The following is a 17852-nucleotide window of genomic DNA, read 5'->3' as shown; positions in this document are numbered from 1 at the left end:
AGAAATGAATTCTGACAACAACCAGTAAGCTTAAAAAAGGATCCTGTGCCTCAAATGGGACTGCAGTATGGCTATCACCTTGATTTCAGCCTTGCGAGATCCTGAACAGAGGACCCAGCTAACCCATACTTGGACTCCTGACCCACAAAACCATGAGGTAATAAACATGAGCTGTGTGATGCCACTAAGTTTTTGGTAATCTGTTACACAGCAATAGAAAACTAATAATCTTATTTATTATTATTAAACTAAGTTGACTTAGTTTTCAATGAGTTTTATTCATTCAACAAATATTTCATTTGCAAATACTGATCTCTTATGTGTCAGGTAATGTATCATCTGTGATACAACATTTTATAATAAAGCCAAATGATGTTTATTGTAACTAACTACTGAACTATGTATACGCTTAAAAATCTTATGTCCAGAAGAAAATCTACAACTTACATCAGAACATTTAAAAAGACTGTAACAGATTTTATTGACCAGTCTAGTATTTTGTCCTCAAAGGTGACCCCAAATAACATTTGATAGGATAACAGGATTATCCTCCCCCTGAGATTTTAGACTCACTAGCTTCCCTTAATATATCTTCATATGATTTGGGCATTCATGAATTTATCACTGAAATCCCTAGCTGACCTACTTATGTTTTTAGGTTTTATCAATTCTAAGAGTATCAAGATCCATCTTATGAAGATAATACATTCATTAATTTTTTTTCTAAAACAATCACTCTCAGTTTTTATGAAGTACCCCTTAATTCTTTCCCCCATCTTTCCATAGATATATCTATTTTCCATCTAATAAATGTAAATGGAATAAAATCTCTATTTAAAAGGTACAAATTTCAGGTGTGCCTGGGTGGCTCAGTCAGTTGGGCATCTGACTCTTGATTTAGGCTCAGGTCATGATCCTGCTGTTGTGGGATCAATCCCTGTGTTGGGCTTTGTGCTGAGTGGAGCCTGCACGGAAATTTGTCTCTCCCTCTTTCTTTCCCTCCCTCACATGCACTCTCACTCAAAATAAATAAACTTTAAAATAAAGTAAAATAAAATACAATAAAATAAAACAAACTTAAGACTAGATAAAATGCAGCTATATGTGGTTGGCAAGAGGCACATGTAACCATCAGTAGATGGAAAAAGATATACCAATCATAACAAACCAAAATAAAGCTGGTGACACACTATCAGACAACACAGACTAAACCACAAATCATGATTCATTAAATAGCTAAAAAAATTTTATATTTGTATGCACATAACAAAACTTTTAAATATTTAAAGCAAAAATTGAAAGAATATAAGAAATAAACAAATCCCCCATCAAAGTATCAGTTTTTAGTAAGTGATATATGAAAAAGATAAAATTCAAAAAGAATATAATATTTGGAACACAGAATATTGAAGAAAATAACTTAAAATCTTGTTTAATGAACTGGGATACAAGACTACATTGAAAAATTGGACACACCCAGAATATTAAATTTCTTTGATGAATTTAAAAATTTAAAAATTGCTTTCATACAAACAATATTTAACCATGATGCAGTTAAAGTTTAAAAAGCATGTCAATCTCACACAAATCTCCCATAGAACAGAAAAGGATATAAGTCTTTCATTTTAAGAGGCTAATAGGACCTTGATTTCAAAACTAGAAAGGATGGTATTAAAAGGGAAAAGCACAAAGCAATATTAGTTGAACCTAGGCTTAAAAAACTCCCAAAATGAATATTAATAAACTGAATCTAGTTATTATACACAAAAAGATATATATAATCTATTATGACTACCTTGGGCTTACTTTAGAAATCCAAAGTTGATTTAATATTTGAAAATTAATATAAGGTACCACATTAACAAATTAAAGAAAAAAAGTATGATCTCGACAGATGCAGAAAAATCAACATCAATTTGTGATTTAAGTTAGGAAACTAGAATTATAAGAGAATTCCTAAACCTGATAAAGAACATTTACAAAATAAAATTTTAGAGAAGCATGATAATTAACTATAAAATGTTGACATCCTTCACTTTAAGAGCAGGAAACAAAACAAGAAAACTTATTATCTCTAGGCATCTTATCCAGCAAAGTAGGACAAAAAAAAAAAAAAAAAAAAAAAAAAAAAAAGATGTCCAGGCTGAAGGAAAGGGTAGGTACATACAGAGGGATGAGCCAGGCAAATTCTTGGGGAGTGGTTCTTTTTTTATTTTATTAACTTAAATACAAGATAGTTAACATATAGCAGAATAATGATTTCAGGAACAGAATTTAGTGATTCATCACTTACATGTAACACCCAGTGCTCATCCCAAAAAATGCCCTCCTTAATGCCCCTTGCCCATTTAGCCCTTCCCTCCTATCCAACACCCTTCCAGCAACCCTCAGTTTATTCCCTATATTTAAGAGTCTCCTGTGATTTGTCTCCCTCTGTTTTTATTTTTGCTTCCCTTCCCTTATATTCATGTTTTGTATCTTAAATTCCACATATGAATGAAATCATACATTTGCCTTTGACTGACTTATTTTGCTTAGCATAATACACTCTAGTTCAAGCCACATTGTTGCAAATGGTAAGATTTCATTCTTTTTGATCATTGGATAATATTCCATTGAATATATATACCACATCTTCTTTACCCATTCATCAGTCAATGGACATTTGGGCTCTTTCCATACTTTGGCTATTGTCGATAATGCTGCTATAAACATTAGGGTGCATGTGCCTTTCGAAACAGTATACCTGTATCCCTTGGATAAATACCTAGTAGTGCAATTGCTGGATTGTAGGGGAGTTCTATTTTTAATTTTTTGAAGAATCTCCATACTTTTTTCCAGAATGGCTATACCAGTTTGCATTCCCACCAGCAGTGCAAAAGATCCCTCTTTCTCTGAATCCTTGCCAACATCTGTTGTTGCCTGAGTTGTTCATTTTAACCATTCTGACAGGTGTGAGCTCATTGTGGTTTTCAATTGGTATTTCCCTCATGATGAGTGATATGGAGCATTTTTTTCATGTGTCTGTTAGCCATCTGGATGTCTTCTTCGGAAAAGTGTCTATTCATGTATTTTGCCCATTTCTTCACTGGATTATTTGTCTTTTGGGTGTTGAGTTTGGTAAGTTTTTTTTTTATAGATTTTGGATACTAACCCTGTATCTGATACGTCATTTGCAAATATCTTCTCCCATTACATTGGTTGCCTTTTAGTTTTCCTGATTGTTTTCTTCACTGTGCAGAAGCTTTTTATCTTGATGAGATTCCTATTGTTCATTTTTGTTTTTGTTTCCCTTGCCTCTGGAGACATGTCAGGTAGTAAACTGCTGGTAGAATTCTCCTGGAAAGTCATCTGGCCCTGGACTCTTGTTTGTTGGGAGACTTCTGAGTACTGATTCAATTTCTTTACTGGTTATGGGTCTGTTCAAGTTTTCTATTTCTTCCTGTTTGTTTTGATAGTTTATATGTTTCTAGGAAATTGTGCATTTCTTCCAGATTGCCCAATTTGTTGACATATAATTGCTCATAATATTCTCTTATTATTGTTTGTATTTCTGCAGTGTTGGTTGTGATATTTCCTCTTTCATTTGTTATTTTATTTATTTGGGTCATTTCCTTGTTGATAATTTGGCTGAGCGTTATCAATTTTGTTACTCCTTCAGAGAATTAGCTCCTGGTTTCATTGATCTGTTTTACTGTTTTCTTGATTTCGGTATCATTGGTTTCTGCTCTACTCTTTATTATTTCCCTTCTTCTGCTGGTTTTGGGCTTTATTTGCTATTCTTTTTCCAGCTCTTTAGGTGAAAGTTTAGGTTGTGTATTTGAGACTTTCTTCCTTCTTTAGGAAGGCCTGGATTGTTATATATTTCCCTCTTGTGACAGCCTTTGCTGCATCCCAGAGGTTTTGGGCTGGTGTGTTTCCATTTTCATTGGCTTCCCTGTACTTTTCAATTTCCTCTTTAATTTCTTGGTTAACCCATTCATTCTTTAGTAGGATGTTCTTTAAGTATTCAAGACCTTTCAAAATTTTTCCTTGTCACTGATTTCAAGTTTCATAGTGTTGTCTGAAAATATGCAAGGTATGATCTCGATCTTTTTGTACTTGTTGAGGCTTGATTTGTGTCCCAGTATGTGATCTATTTTGGAGAATGTTCCATGTGCACTCAAGAAGAATGTGTATATGCTGCTTTAGGATGAAATGGTTTGAATATATCTGTTAAGTCAATCCAGTCCAGTGTGTCATTCAAAGCTTTTGTTTCCTGTTGATTTTCTACTTAGATGATCTGTCCATTATTGTAAGTGGGGTGTTAAGGTCCCCTATTATGGTACTATTATCAATGAGTTTCTTTATGTTTGTGTTAATCACACAATTATAATAAAACATATGTAAGTTTATATATAATGTAAATATATAAATGTAATTTATATATTTGGGTTCTTCCACATTGGGACATAAATATTTACAACTGATAGATCTTCTTGGTGGATAGACCCCTTATTTATGATATAATGCCCTTTTTCATTTATTGTTACAGTTTTTATTTTAAAATCTAGTTTGTCTAATATGAGCATGGCTATTCAAGCTTTCTTTTGATGACCACTGGCATGATGGATGGTTCTCCATCCCCTTACTTTCAATCTGCAGGTGTTTTTGGTCTAAAATGAGTCTCTTGTAAGCAGATATAGATTGGTTTTGTTTTCTTATTCATTCTGATACCCTATGTCTTTTGATTGGAGCAATCAGTCCATAGACATTTAGAGTGAGTACTGAAAGACATGAATTTAGTGCCATTGTGGTGTCTGTAGACTTGATGTTTCTGGTAATGTTCTCTGGTCCTTTCTAGTCTTTGTTGCTTTTGGTCTTCATGGTTTTGTTACATCTTTTCTCCAAAGAGTCCCCCTTAAAATTTCCTGCAGGGCTAGTTTAGTGGTCACGAACTCCTTTAGTTTTTGTTTGTCTGAGAAACTATTTCTCCTTGTATTTTGAATGACAGCCTTGCTGGGTAAAGAATTCTTGGCTGCATATTTTCCCAATTCAGCACGTTGAATATATCCTGACACTCCTTTCTGGCCTGCCAACTTTCTGTGGATAGGTCTACTGTAAACCCGATCTGCCTTCCCTTACAGGTTAAGGACTTCTTTCCCCTTGCTACTTTCATAATTTTTTCCTTGTCTGTGTATTTTATTTATTATTTATTTATTTTTGAGAGACAGCATGTGTGCAAGAAGGGAAGGGGCAGAGAGAGACAGAGACAGAATTTGAAGCAGGCTCTAGGCTCCGAGCCGCAAAGCCCTACACAGGGCTTGAACTCACAAACTGTGACATCATGACCTGAGCCAAAGTCAGACGCTTAACCAATGAGCCACCCAGGTGCCCCCTCCTTGTCTGTTTATTTTGTGAATTTGACTATGATATGCCTTGGTGATGTTTGGTTTTTGTTGAATCTAATGGGAGTTCTCTGTGCTTCTTGGATTTTGATGTCTGTGTCCTTCCTCAGAGTAGGAAAGTTTTCCACTATCATTTGCTCACATAAACCATCTGCCCTCTTTTTCTCTGTTCATCTTCTTGGCCTCCTATGATTTCGGTGTTATTCCTTTTTAATAAGACACTGAGTTCTCTAAGTCTTTTATCATGTTTTTTCACCTTTGTTTTCCTCTTTTTTCTGCTTCGTTATTCTCCATAATTGTGTCTTCTATATCGCTGATTTGTTGCTTTGTTTCATCCATCCTTGCTGCTGTGGTATCCATTCAAGATTGCATCTCAATTATGGCATTTTTAATTTCATCCTGACTAGATTTTACTTCTTTTATCTCCAGAGAAGGGGATTCTATGCTTTTTTCGACCACAGCTAGTATTCTTACTATAGTGATTCTAAATTCTAGTTCAGACATCTTGCTTAGATCTGTGTTGATTAAGCCCCTGCCTGTCATTTCTTCCTGTTTTTTCTTTTGGGGTGAATTCCTGCTGAGTTCTGTGGCTCAAGTTATGCATATCATTGTGTTAATCCTCATATCAATTTCCTAGGTGTGCAAAATGGTTTGGTGCTGATCTACCTGTGTTTCAGGGATGAGATGAGCTGAGGGTCTCCATGCTGCTCCACCATTTTCAATTCTTTTCTCTTGGGGCATATTCTAATATGGCACCAAAACATTACCAGGGTACTAAAGCATAATTGAGAAAGTATCTAAAAGGAAAATCAATTACATGTTTATTATAGCTCTTCTCAGTGAGATTACAGTGTGTAGATTGCAGGAATGCTTAAACCATTTGCAACTGAGAGGAGACCCTGGGGGAGCTTAATGAGAAACACAGATGGTCACTGAACTGCCTTCTAATGAGAGCAGGACACCATAACTGCAAGGATCATATCCTGCCAAGAGAAATATGCAAATATGGAGCAGCAGTGAATTATCTTGGACAAGAGAAGAGAGGCTGACCTAATCTAATATAGCTAAAACACCTGCTTTTTGAAAGTTCATTTTATGCTACTTCACTTTCACAAAATACCTACAGTAGTACCTATTTTTGCTAACAGAAATAATCTGGAGAGATTTTCACTTTTACAAAAAAAAAAAAGGCAAAAAATAAAATAGCATTCAGCATCTGTTTTGCAGTGAACCCTCACAGAAACAGCATGCACCCCAGGAAGTGAGAGGGCCCCACCTAGTTCCTTCCTTCGGAACCACACTCAGCATTTCAGTATCACACTACCATAGCTTTGAACTGTGTCTGTGAGCATCTGTGCAGTTGCTGGATATTTTTTGTGTGTATCTGTTAGCAAGATGGGTCCTAAGGTATCAGAAAAGCCTAAGAGAGGTTAATTTTGGGGTCTTGGAATGCTCAAACAATTTTCCATATAAATTAATCATAACTGCTTATTCACCTTACACCATTTCAGCTTACAAAAGGTTTCTGAGGACACTCTACCTACAGACAAGCAGGGGAAACCTGCAACAGTCTTAATTCTATCATTCCCAAACACAGTGATTGGTGCCTTCTCTGAATAAATGTTTAAAGATAAGTAAAGAAGACTGGGTGCAAATGATTAGCATGCCCAGGGGCACTCCTGTGTTGGCATGGTTTCTGGGAGCAGCAGCTGAGTGATGAGAAAGCAGGACTTAGACAATCTTGGGAGAGATGACGCTATTGAGGCAGGAACAGCTGACAAGATGAGAAATGTCAAGACAAGAACTTGTCTTAGGAAGAGCACTCTGCAAGACAAGACTGTCCACACACATGAAGGATGAACTGGAATGGAAGGAAAAAAAAAGACAACAGGTGTGGCTATTCTAGGGTATAGGTGAACCTGGGCTACAGAGAGAAAGGAAAAGAACAAACAATATTAGAATTTTTAAATTGTCTTTACATTTATTTTATTCACAACAGAATTTGTGAATTCACATTCTTTTTATACTCTTAGCCTTCTCTAAGCTAAAGAATACTATTTTCTTATAGCATTTAAAAATTATTTTAGATGTCACTCTCCAGATGTTATAAAATCTCTCTTTTTAAAATGGAGATACAGTGTAGAGAATACTAAGTCTGTGTTTTACAAAAGGGTGTATAAACCTTTTCAATTATTTTTCATATGGTGACATTATCCTTTTTTTTGCTTTTCCCCACAAAAGCACCTGGGTCTAATGTTTTGGGTAGTAAATTTTTACCTGGTAAGATATAACCAATGTATTATGAAAAATTCAGCATGAAGCAAAGTGATTATTTTTACTCTAGATATTTTACCATCTCTGGTACAACATTACCAAATAAGGATGTTATGGATAAGACATAACACAGGTGATAAGGCTAAAGAATTCTTGCCTCTTGATTGGCTGTATTCAGCTTGTCTTCCAGCTCTTCCTTCAAGTTTTCCAGCTCTCGTTGAAGTTGACTTTTATCCTCTTCCAGGTTTAGTTTCTCCTTTTTATACTGTTCCTCTAATTCCTTAGGAAGAGACATTTTTAACCATTAACAAAATTGCAAACATTGTATACCTCAAAGACTCCAAGAAAAAGACTACTATTCTGTTTTATATTTTGATATTTTGCTCTTCAAATTAGCCTTATTGTTAATTAATAATATTGGAGTTATTATTCAACCTAACTAATCCTAAGGGATTAGATTCTGTCATTCTGAATCACTTATGATGTGGTTAAATAATTATTTTTTTTAAATGATAAGAATATTTGACTGGTCTAGATCAAGCTGAGTCAGTAACAGGAATGTATGCTATAAGTGATAATGTGGGGAGATAAATAAAAATTCTAACTATCTCTTGAATATAGAATTATTTTATATTTATATAAAAAGAGCCAAAATCCAGTAACATTTCTGGAACACGAGAACATAGCCCAGAGCTACCAAGTACAAAATTAAGGCATCTAAAGAAACAATGCCAGTAAACTGATACTTACTGAAGAACACCTACTATCTGGCATGCTACTTGGGATGTGTACTTGGGATACACAGGTATTAACACATGGGGCCTGCCCTTAATTAGTTCAAGGTAACAAGCAATTAAAGAATATGTGATTGGGGCGCCTGGGTGGCTCAGTCGGTTGGGTGACCGACTTCGGCTCAGGTCATGATCTTACAGTTTGTGGGTTCAAGCCCCACGTCAGGCTCTGTGCTGACACCTCGGAGCCTGGAGCCTGCTTCAGATTCTGTGTCTTCCCCTCTCTCTGCCCTCCCCTGCTCATGCTCTGTGTCTCTCTGTCTCTCCATAATAAATAAACGTTAAAAATATTAAAAAAAAAAAGAATATGTGATTAAAATTAAATATCCATAGGGACTACAGGAGTGCATGGATGGAGAACTGGTAAATTCTATCTTGGTGAGGAAACCTTCACAGATAATGCAATTCCTAAGTAGAGTTTGAAGGAGTGTACTAGTAAGGAACAGAGGTGAAGCAAGGGGGAAATATAACATGTTCAGCAGAAGAAACCCATGCAAAAACCATGGAGGTACAAAAGAGCCTGGTATGTTACAAGCAGTTCAATATTTCTATAGTGGAAGGTGAGAAGAGTAATAAATGCAGTTCTGTGGAGCTCCCAAAACAAACTCTGGGTTTGATGATTTGCTGGGATTACCCACAGGACTCAGAATATAGTTGTCCTCACAGTCATAATTTACTTTATAGCAAAAGGATACTAAGCACATTTAGCAAAGGAAAAAGGCATAGGGGGTGAAGCCTGTAGGAAGCCAGGTACAAGCTTCCAAGAGTCCTCTCACACAGGACTCTCTAGCAAGTTGTGACAATAATGTGAAATGTTGTCTTCTAGTAAAGTTCATGAGAGACTCATTGCCTAGGTTTTTTATTCGGGGCTAATCACATAGGTACCACTTGATTACCATGTGCCAAACACCCAGACTTCATGAAGGAAAGCGGATGTTCAGGAGAAACCATATTGTTTGCATAAACACCTTAGGCACATGAGCTGTTGTTATCAGGGAATGGTGGAAACCCTCCCGAAATTCAAGTTCCCAGGTACTAGCAAGGGCCAACTTTGCACCGCGTGCCTTTCTAAGGATAGCAGCTTCAGGCCTGCAATGGTAACTCTTTTCTGCATGGATTCTCTATATATTCACTTTCAAATGGGGTGGGTAAACTCAAGTTTTGAAAAAAAAATATAATCCTTTTTGATAACTAAGTAATACGGAATGAAGAAGTCACCTTTAGGTAAATGTTCTTTAAAAGAACATGTGACATGAGGCACCTGAGTGGCTTACTCATTAAACAGCCAACTTCAGCTCAGATCATGACCTCGCAGCTCGTGAGTTCAAGTCCCGCATCAGGCTCTCAGATGACTGTGCTGACAGCTCAGATGGAGCCTGGAGCCTGCTTCAGATTCTGTGTCTTCCTCTCTCTCTGCCCCTCCCCTGCTCACACTCTGTCTCTCTCTCTCAAAAATAAACATTAAAAAAATAATAAAAGATAATGTGACATTGGAGAAAGACTATTCTAAAAGGAGGCTGGTCTGAGCTGAGGCTCAGACATGAGCTAGCTAGGCAAGAGAGGAATGAAACAGCAAGTGATAAGTTATTTTGAGAAAAGGGAAGGGGATAGATAAAGCTATCATGAGTTTTGACTATGTTCACACACAGGAAATGCATGTCATGTGTTTTATAGCAACCACATTTTAAAGAAAGATTGCAAGAAATGTAAGTAGCTTAAAGCAGATTTTTAGGTGGCTCAGAAATTGAAATTCAGTGGGCAAGGGTATAATTAAGAGAGAAGTAATGAGGCAAAAATGATATTGATGAAAGATGCCTAGATTCTAGCACTTAGAACTTAATATAGAGGAGTAAAGACAGGCAAAAAGCAGAACACCTGCAGGTTAAATATCACAATAAGGGAGAAGGCTAAGGTGAATAAGGGATGTAGAGATGAAAAAACAAAACAAAAAATAGCTATGGAAGAGCTTACTGAAGCAGCAGTTACCACTGAATACTTCACTACAAATCCCTGAACAACTGACACAGACATACAGAGTCAGTAAGCGTGTACATGCACCACGTAATTAAAGCTGTACAAATTCGTTCTGGAATAGTGAGCTGGCACAGAGAAAATAACAACCACAATTTTGAGAAATAACATGTCATTAAGATTTGTCTCCAGCTACATAAACATATAGTAGCAGGTTTAGACAGAAATAACATTTTAACAGGAAGTTTTATTTGAGTTTTTAATTAAGTTCAAGTGTTGAATATTTTTTCCAACTAGTTGTGTCACAAAAGGAAGAGACATAGAGGCGAATCTCTCAATTCATATCCTGCTTCTTCTATATACTAGGTTGGTGGCACTGAATACATCATTTAGGTTTATTAAAACTATTTCACCACCTGTATAATAAAAATGACATTAATCTTCAAGCCTTAAGTAATGAGGAGTATACAAGAAAGCTCTTAATAAACTCTAAAAAGCTATTATGTAAAACATACAACAATCATCATTAATACATGCTTTTATGTGGTGGTTAAACGCCTTAGAGTTTGACATCTGAAACCTGAGTTCAAGACCTGACTGATTCTTACTAGCTGCATGTGATTGAACAAGTGTTTCACCTCTCTTTCTTCTATCTCCTCTTCAGTAAAGCGGGTGCAAAAATTAAACCTATGAGTGTGGTGGGAATTAAGTAAAAAAACAGATGGAAAACACTATTGCAGCGCCTGGCACACTATAAGAAATACTAAAAACTAACATTTACTTATCACTATATGCTAGGACATGTCTGAGTTCTTAACATTTTATTTCACTTAACCTTCACAGGAACATTATAAGATGGATCTCCTCTTCATCTGTCACACGAGGACAGGCATGGTTTTTGAGGCCCAAATTTAGGCAGCCAGTAAACAAAGAGCTCAGTGTAAATCCCAGATCTGTCAGACACCTTGTTTCTTCTACTATGCGAAAGGAAACATCTACAGGAGAATAAGTGCTTCAGCTAGTTGAGACTTCCCGAGGAGCACACTTAAGACAGTGTCTCATGAAGAAACAGCTCAAGATCAAGGGAGTATTACCATGGCTCATACAAAGTAGGAATGCCTCCTATCAATTTACACACAGGAGATAACAAGAATTTTTAAGTATATTACTCTCTGAATCATGATTTACAGATTATGAGAGAGCAGCCATCAGAATGAAGTAACTCATTACTCTACAATATGGGTCATACTGGATCATTACAGAAACCCTTCCAGTTCATGATGCAATGCTACGTTGAATTTATACTCACCGCTTGTAGTTTTTTCTTATCCTTAACTGCATTACTGTGGACAGCTTCAATTGCCATGTGATGCTTCCAAGCTAATTCTTCCAAAGTCTTAGAATGAGCCTCATTTAATTGAGCAACCTCCCCTTCCAATCTATTTTGCAGGTTTTTTAGCTCCATCTCATAATATTCTTGCTGAGTTTTCTTTGCTTCATTTACTTTCTAAAATTAAAGCAAATAAAGATCAATAATTACACCTGCTTTTTTCATTACTGCTATTAGTATTCTGAATACTCAATAAATACATACATTTGAATGAACTGAGTACTATGGAATTTAGACTTCGGACATGAGATTACATCATTGGTGTTCTCAGAAAATGATAGGGTAGCACTGACAAAATTAATAATTTTAACACAAGTAATAAAACAGGCTAGGTCAGAACCAAGTGTGAGTTAGCACATCTGTGAGCTTAAGACAGAAAGCCTTCCTGTATGTCAAAGCTGTACACAAAATGGCTTACCAATTTACCACTCAGATGATATTCAATACAATTTCACTGAGTGCCAATTATATGCCTTTTAAGCAGTCACAGTCTGGAAAAAGGCAAAAGACAATGGAAATATAATTTTATATATTCTATGAAAGGAGTGTATATCACACATTGTAAGAGTATACAGGAAAGGAGACTAACCTGAATGGGGTGGGAAAGGGTGTGTGTGTGCATGTGTGTGTGTGTGTGTGTGAGAGAGAGAGAGAGAGAGAGACATACATACATACATACATCAGGGAAGGCTTTCCAGAAGAGAAAACATCTGAGCTGCTGATGACACGTTCTCATTTAATTCTCACAAGTCCATCACGAAATGAAAGAGGAGAAAATTTCAAACCTAGATCTGGTGTCAAAAACCTGCATTCAAAACCATTTCCAGCATTTTGAAAAATGAGCAGTAGCCAGCTGGGTAATGAAGTTCAGATAAGATAGGAAGACCATGTAGCTGAGCGGTGTGGACGGAACAGCAGATATGAGGCTGGCAGCGCTAAGGAATGGGGCTCAGCAGGGAGCATGAATCAAATGATGGAAAAGGGTCTTTTATGCTAAGGACTCTGACTTTTATTCTGATAGGAATGAGAAATCACTGCAATTTATGTAACTGACATATTTTTAACAACAGTCATGTTGACAGTAGGCTAGTGAGCTGAGGCAGGGAGAGCACTTAGGAAGCTGTAACTGAAATCCAGGCAACAATGATCTAAACCTAAACCTAGAATCCGCGAAAGGGTATGAAGGGATATGATGGAATAAAAATATATTAAGGGAGCAGAAAGCCAAGAGGACTCCCTAACAGATAAGAGGGCTAAGGAAACAGTAATCAATAACAACTGATTTACCAAGCTACACACACAGTAGTGCTATTGGTTGAAAAAAGGAGTGGGGGAAAAAGAAAGTACTTCTGAGGGGAGAAAGTTCTAGGTATGCTGATTTGACACGTTTGTGAGAAACCAACATATCTTGTGGGAGTTAGACACACAGGGCACAAATTTAGGGAAAAGATGGGGCCTAGGCCAACAGATTTGGGAGGGATCACTTAACAAGTGACAGCTGATGTTACCAGAATGGAAAAGCATATAGAATGAGGTGAAAATGCTGGGGAATGTAAATGGTAAGGGAACAGACATAAGGAAAGCTCACAAACAAGACTGCAAGGCCGGGCAGGCAGGAGGACAATGTGGGAGAATGTGAAATACCAAAAGGGAGATGTTGTAAATCAGAGAGAAATAAGTAACACTGTTGGATGAGATTCATCAAGTCCAGCAACCAGGATGTCCCCGGAGGCTGGGGCAAACACACATTCTGTGGAGTGGTTGTAAGAGAAACCACATGGCACTCAGGTAAGGCATGAATGGGAGGTGAGCAAAGGGCAAGGAGATCAGACTTATTTTTAATATGCCTGGTTGTTGAGGGAAAGAAAGATTCCAAAACTCCCACTTGATACCTGAACAACTGCAATAAATATTCAGCAATTACTCTACAAATGATAGGTCTTATTTGTTTAATCTAGAAATTCAATATGTTGGTATATGAATTTTCAGAGCTCAATGATTGCCAAAAGTTTTACCGAAATTTCCTAGGTGTATAGGCAAAAATACATTTCATCAGTACAAAAACATATGATCAACCACAATGTACATTCCACTGAAATAAGAGTTTCACAGTTTCTGGTTGAAATACGTTGAAATGTCTTAAGTTTTTACATTATAAATTGTTAATAATATTCTGAATACATGGGAATGCCAGCTGGTGCAGCCACTCTGGAAAACAGTATGGAGGTTCCTCAAAAAACTAAAAATAGAACTACCCTACGACCCAGCAATTGCACTACTAGGCATCTATCCAAGGGATACAGGTGTGCTGTTTCGAAGGGACACATGCATCCCCATGTTTATAGCAGCACTATCAACAATAGACAAAGTATGGAAAGAGCCCAAATGTCCATCGATGGATGAATGGAAAAAGAAAATATGGTATATACAGATACAATGGAGTATTACTCAGCAATCAAAAAGAATGAAATCTTGCCATCTGCAGTGACGTCGATGGAACTGGAGGGTATTATGCTAAGTGAAATTAGTCAGAGAAAGACAAAAATCATATGACTTCACTCACATGAGGACTTTAAGAGACAAAACAGATGAACATAAGGGAAGGGAAACAAAAATAATATAAAAACAGGGAAGGGGACAAAACAGAAGAGACTCATAAATACAGAGAACAAACTGAGGGTTACTAGAGGGGTTGTGGGAGGGGGGATGGGCTAAATGGGTAAGGGGTACTAAGGAATCTACTCTTGAAATCATTGTTGCACTATATGCTAACTAATTTAGATGTAAATTTTAAAAAATAAAAAATAAAATTAAAAAAATCTGAAAAAAATATTCTGAATACATGTACAATAGATAATCCAGCTTTATATCTTTTTCCTCAAAATAAAGACAAAAACTTACTAGAATTAAGAAATGGACTGTTATTGGAGCTCCTGAGTGGCTTAGTTGGTTAAGCATCTGACTCTTGATTTTGGCTCAGGTCATGATCTCACAGTTTTGTGAGTTCAAACCCCATGTTAGCTGCTTAGGATTTTCTCTCTCCCTCTCTCTACGCACCGCCCCCACTCTCTCTCAAAAGACATAAACATTACATAAAAATTGACTGTTACTGTGAAGTAGAAGTAAACACTTTTTAAATCAAATCTGAGAAAACCGAACTTTTTTTCTTTTCCTTTCTTTGTTGTGGGACAGCGGGTGGGGGGCAAACTCTACTGCTTTTTACCTTCTCCAGTTCCAAAATCTGCTGCTTCTGCTCTTCATCCAGACTCTGAGTTTTGCTTTGCAAAAAAGCTCTTTCTTCTTCAAGCTGAGACAATCTCTCATTGGTCCTTGATTTTTCTGATTCTAGATCTTTAATTGTAACCTCCTGGGTCATCTGAGTCGCTTGAAGCATTCCAATATGACCTATACCCCAAAAAGAAAAACTCTGCAATTTAAAATTTGTTGCACTGTGGTGTAAAAGTTTATATTTAATGACACAATTGTACTTAATACCTGAGTGAAATAAATAGTCTGCATGTACAAACAGTACTTTGGTTTGTTCACCGTATAAAATGGAAATATTTACCATGGGAATGTTTCTTATCCAAGTAGAATCATTTAAACGAGGAAAAGGTCTATTTTCACATCACTGCATCACTGTACCCAGGACCCTTTTTTAAGATTGCACACTAAACAAGCTGAAGTAGAAGCAACTCTCAGAGATGCATGTAAAAAAAAGCCTTGGGAGTCAAACAAAGAGGATGGCACTACAGTGCCAAAATGAGCAATTTGTTCTTTTCTAATCTCTTTTTTCAAATTCTCACATAAAGAGAAAGAAATTTAGGGGCGCCTGGGTGGCTCAGTCGGTTGAGCATCCAACTTCGGCTCAGGTCATGATCTCTCAGTCTGTGAGTTCGAGCCCCGCGTCGGGCTCTGTGCTGACAGCTTGGAGCCTGGAGCCTGCTTTGCATTCTGTGTCTCCCTCTCTCTCTGCCCCTCCCCCACTCATGCTCTGTCTCTCTCTGTCAAAAATAAATAAACATTAAAAAAAATTTTAAAGAGAAAGAAATTTGTACACAGGTAGTAAATATGGAAGGCAGTGGTTTGGTTGAAACTGAATTTGTTTTAGACAAGAAACCTGATAAAGAACTAAGGTGGATTAAGAGATTAAGTCAGCAAGTTATCAAAGAATAAATAAATGACAACAACAAAAAAGGGGGACGGGCAATAAGAGAGACAGAGAGATGAAAAATGAGTGTGAGATAAAGGTCTCAGAAAGCATGTGTTAGGTAGGCTAGTGGTTCTCAAAGTGCCCTGGACCAGCAGACCTGGGAACTTGAGCCCGCAGTGAAGATCATCTCAGACCTGCTAAATCAGAAGCTCTGAGGCTGGAGCCCAGCATCTGTGGTTGCACAAGCCCTTTGGGTGATTTTCATACACACTAAAGTTGAAAAACTACTACTTAGGAGAAAGGTCATCTGGGAATTCACAGATGAGCCAATCAAATCAAATGACATTCTCAAAGAATTACTTCAAATGGCTTCATCTGGCACACTAAACACTTGGGCAAAATGTAACTTCAGAACTGACATGAATCACCCACTTCCTCTAGTACAGGTTATGAAATGAGAACATTAGCCATATTAGGATGGGCAACTCAGCTTTAGTATGTAAATGATCCTTATTAATAAGCCAAATGAAATGAGGCACTATAATTCACATATAGTTCCACTAATTTAAATACTTTAAAACATGTTTTTAAAGAACAAAAAACTTCTTAGAATGCTTCTTTGTTCTTTTAGTGAATGATTTATCGGTGATAAAATACCTGCTCTTAATTTTTGTATAAAAATATATATTCTTTTTTTTTTTTTTTTTTTTAATTTTTTTTTTCAACGTTTATTCATTTTTGGGACAGAGAGAGACAGAGCATGAACGGGGGAGGGGCAGAGAGAGAGAGGGAGACACAGAATCGGAAACAGGCTCCAGGCTCCGAGCCATCAGCCCAGAGCCTGACGCGGGGCTCGAACTCACGGACCGCAAGATCGTGACCTGGCTGAAGTCGGCCGCTTAACCGACTGCACCACCCAGGCGCCCCTAAAAATATATATTCTTAAAAATAAGTTATTATTTGCTTATCTTATGATTAAAAAGAAATTAGAGTCCTTTAAAATATTTAGAATCTAAATAATGTTAAAGTATGAGAAGAGAAGGCAAATTTTGTCTTGAGTAAACATTTTAGTGTTGGTTTTAGCTAAGGAATACACCAAGAACTGTGGTCACACATACTAGCTTTGAGGACAAGGTCTGAAGCCTGTTGTTGTAAACGTTCTCTGGCCGCTGCTAGCTCACTTTCCACTTCCTTGTGCTTGCTTAGTAAGTCCATCTCTCCCTCTTTGGCATCATCAAGCTGTTTTTGAAGAACCTAAGAATGATCAAATAGCCATTACTAATATGCAAGAATGATGCGAAGATAATTAGCTAAGCTAATGATGCCAATTCACTTAAATTACAAGCATCAACTTTCTCGTATTCAAAAGTCGCAGTTAATAATACCTAGTTTTAAATCTGTTTTGATAACACTTAGAACTTACCTTCATAAATCATATGACCCAATCATGAAAGGCTATTCAACCTTTTTTAATCCACTCAAATGCTGCAGATATTAAAAACAGCTATGAAATTTTCTATACCTATTTTCAGGTTTAGAAAACAAATTTTTGATCACTGTGCAGACCATTATTAATGAAGGTAAAGGAGAAAACATAATTAAAACTAAAGCCCAATATTTTAACTCTCCCAAGTCACTTGTGAAAAATATCAACACGTTATTTCAATAGAAACCTTTCTTTATCAGGTTTTAAGTTATCTTTATGGGCCTGTAGTATTTGAAATTCTAGTAGTACATAATAACTACAGAGTAGTAAAAATTGCCCCTTTCTTGATTTTTCTCACAAAGGAAAAGCAGAAGAAAGCAAAATGGAAAAAAAAAAGTTAAAGTAGTCTAATTGAAAAGAAAAAGACAAAACTGGGGAGGGAAAGAGAGTGGGTATCCAT

At 36.7% G+C, this 17852-nt stretch overlaps 1 protein-coding gene across 5 annotated transcripts in view; it reads right to left on the bottom strand.

Annotated features, from left to right (window-relative positions):
* FAM184A (family with sequence similarity 184 member A) overlaps positions 1–17852 on the bottom strand; it is a 123114-nt gene that overhangs the window by 57523 nt on the left and 47739 nt on the right. For all 5 annotated transcript variants that reach the window (XR_006966149.1, XM_047101910.1, XM_047101907.1 and 2 more), the window contains exons 3-6: positions 17085–17220; positions 15037–15218; positions 11733–11930; positions 7819–7941 (exon numbers count right to left, since the gene is read on the bottom strand). Coding sequence is in view for 4 of the 5 variants with exons in the window: in XM_047101910.1 (XP_046957866.1) it covers positions 7819–7941; positions 11733–11930; positions 15037–15218; positions 17085–17220 (639 nt within the window). In the remaining variant the exon portion in view is untranslated. The remainder of the gene's footprint in view (positions 1–7818; positions 7942–11732; positions 11931–15036; positions 15219–17084; positions 17221–17852) is intronic.

The sequence above is a fragment of the Lynx rufus genome, unplaced genomic scaffold (genome assembly GCF_022079265.1).
Source record: "Lynx rufus isolate CCGP_SWC_20201006 ecotype Redwood Valley unplaced genomic scaffold, mLynRuf1.p SCAF_6, whole genome shotgun sequence".
Lineage (NCBI taxonomy): Eukaryota > Metazoa > Chordata > Mammalia > Carnivora > Felidae > Lynx > Lynx rufus.
Note: the sequence above shows the minus strand (reverse complement) of the source record. Positions and strands in the feature narration are given on the sequence as shown.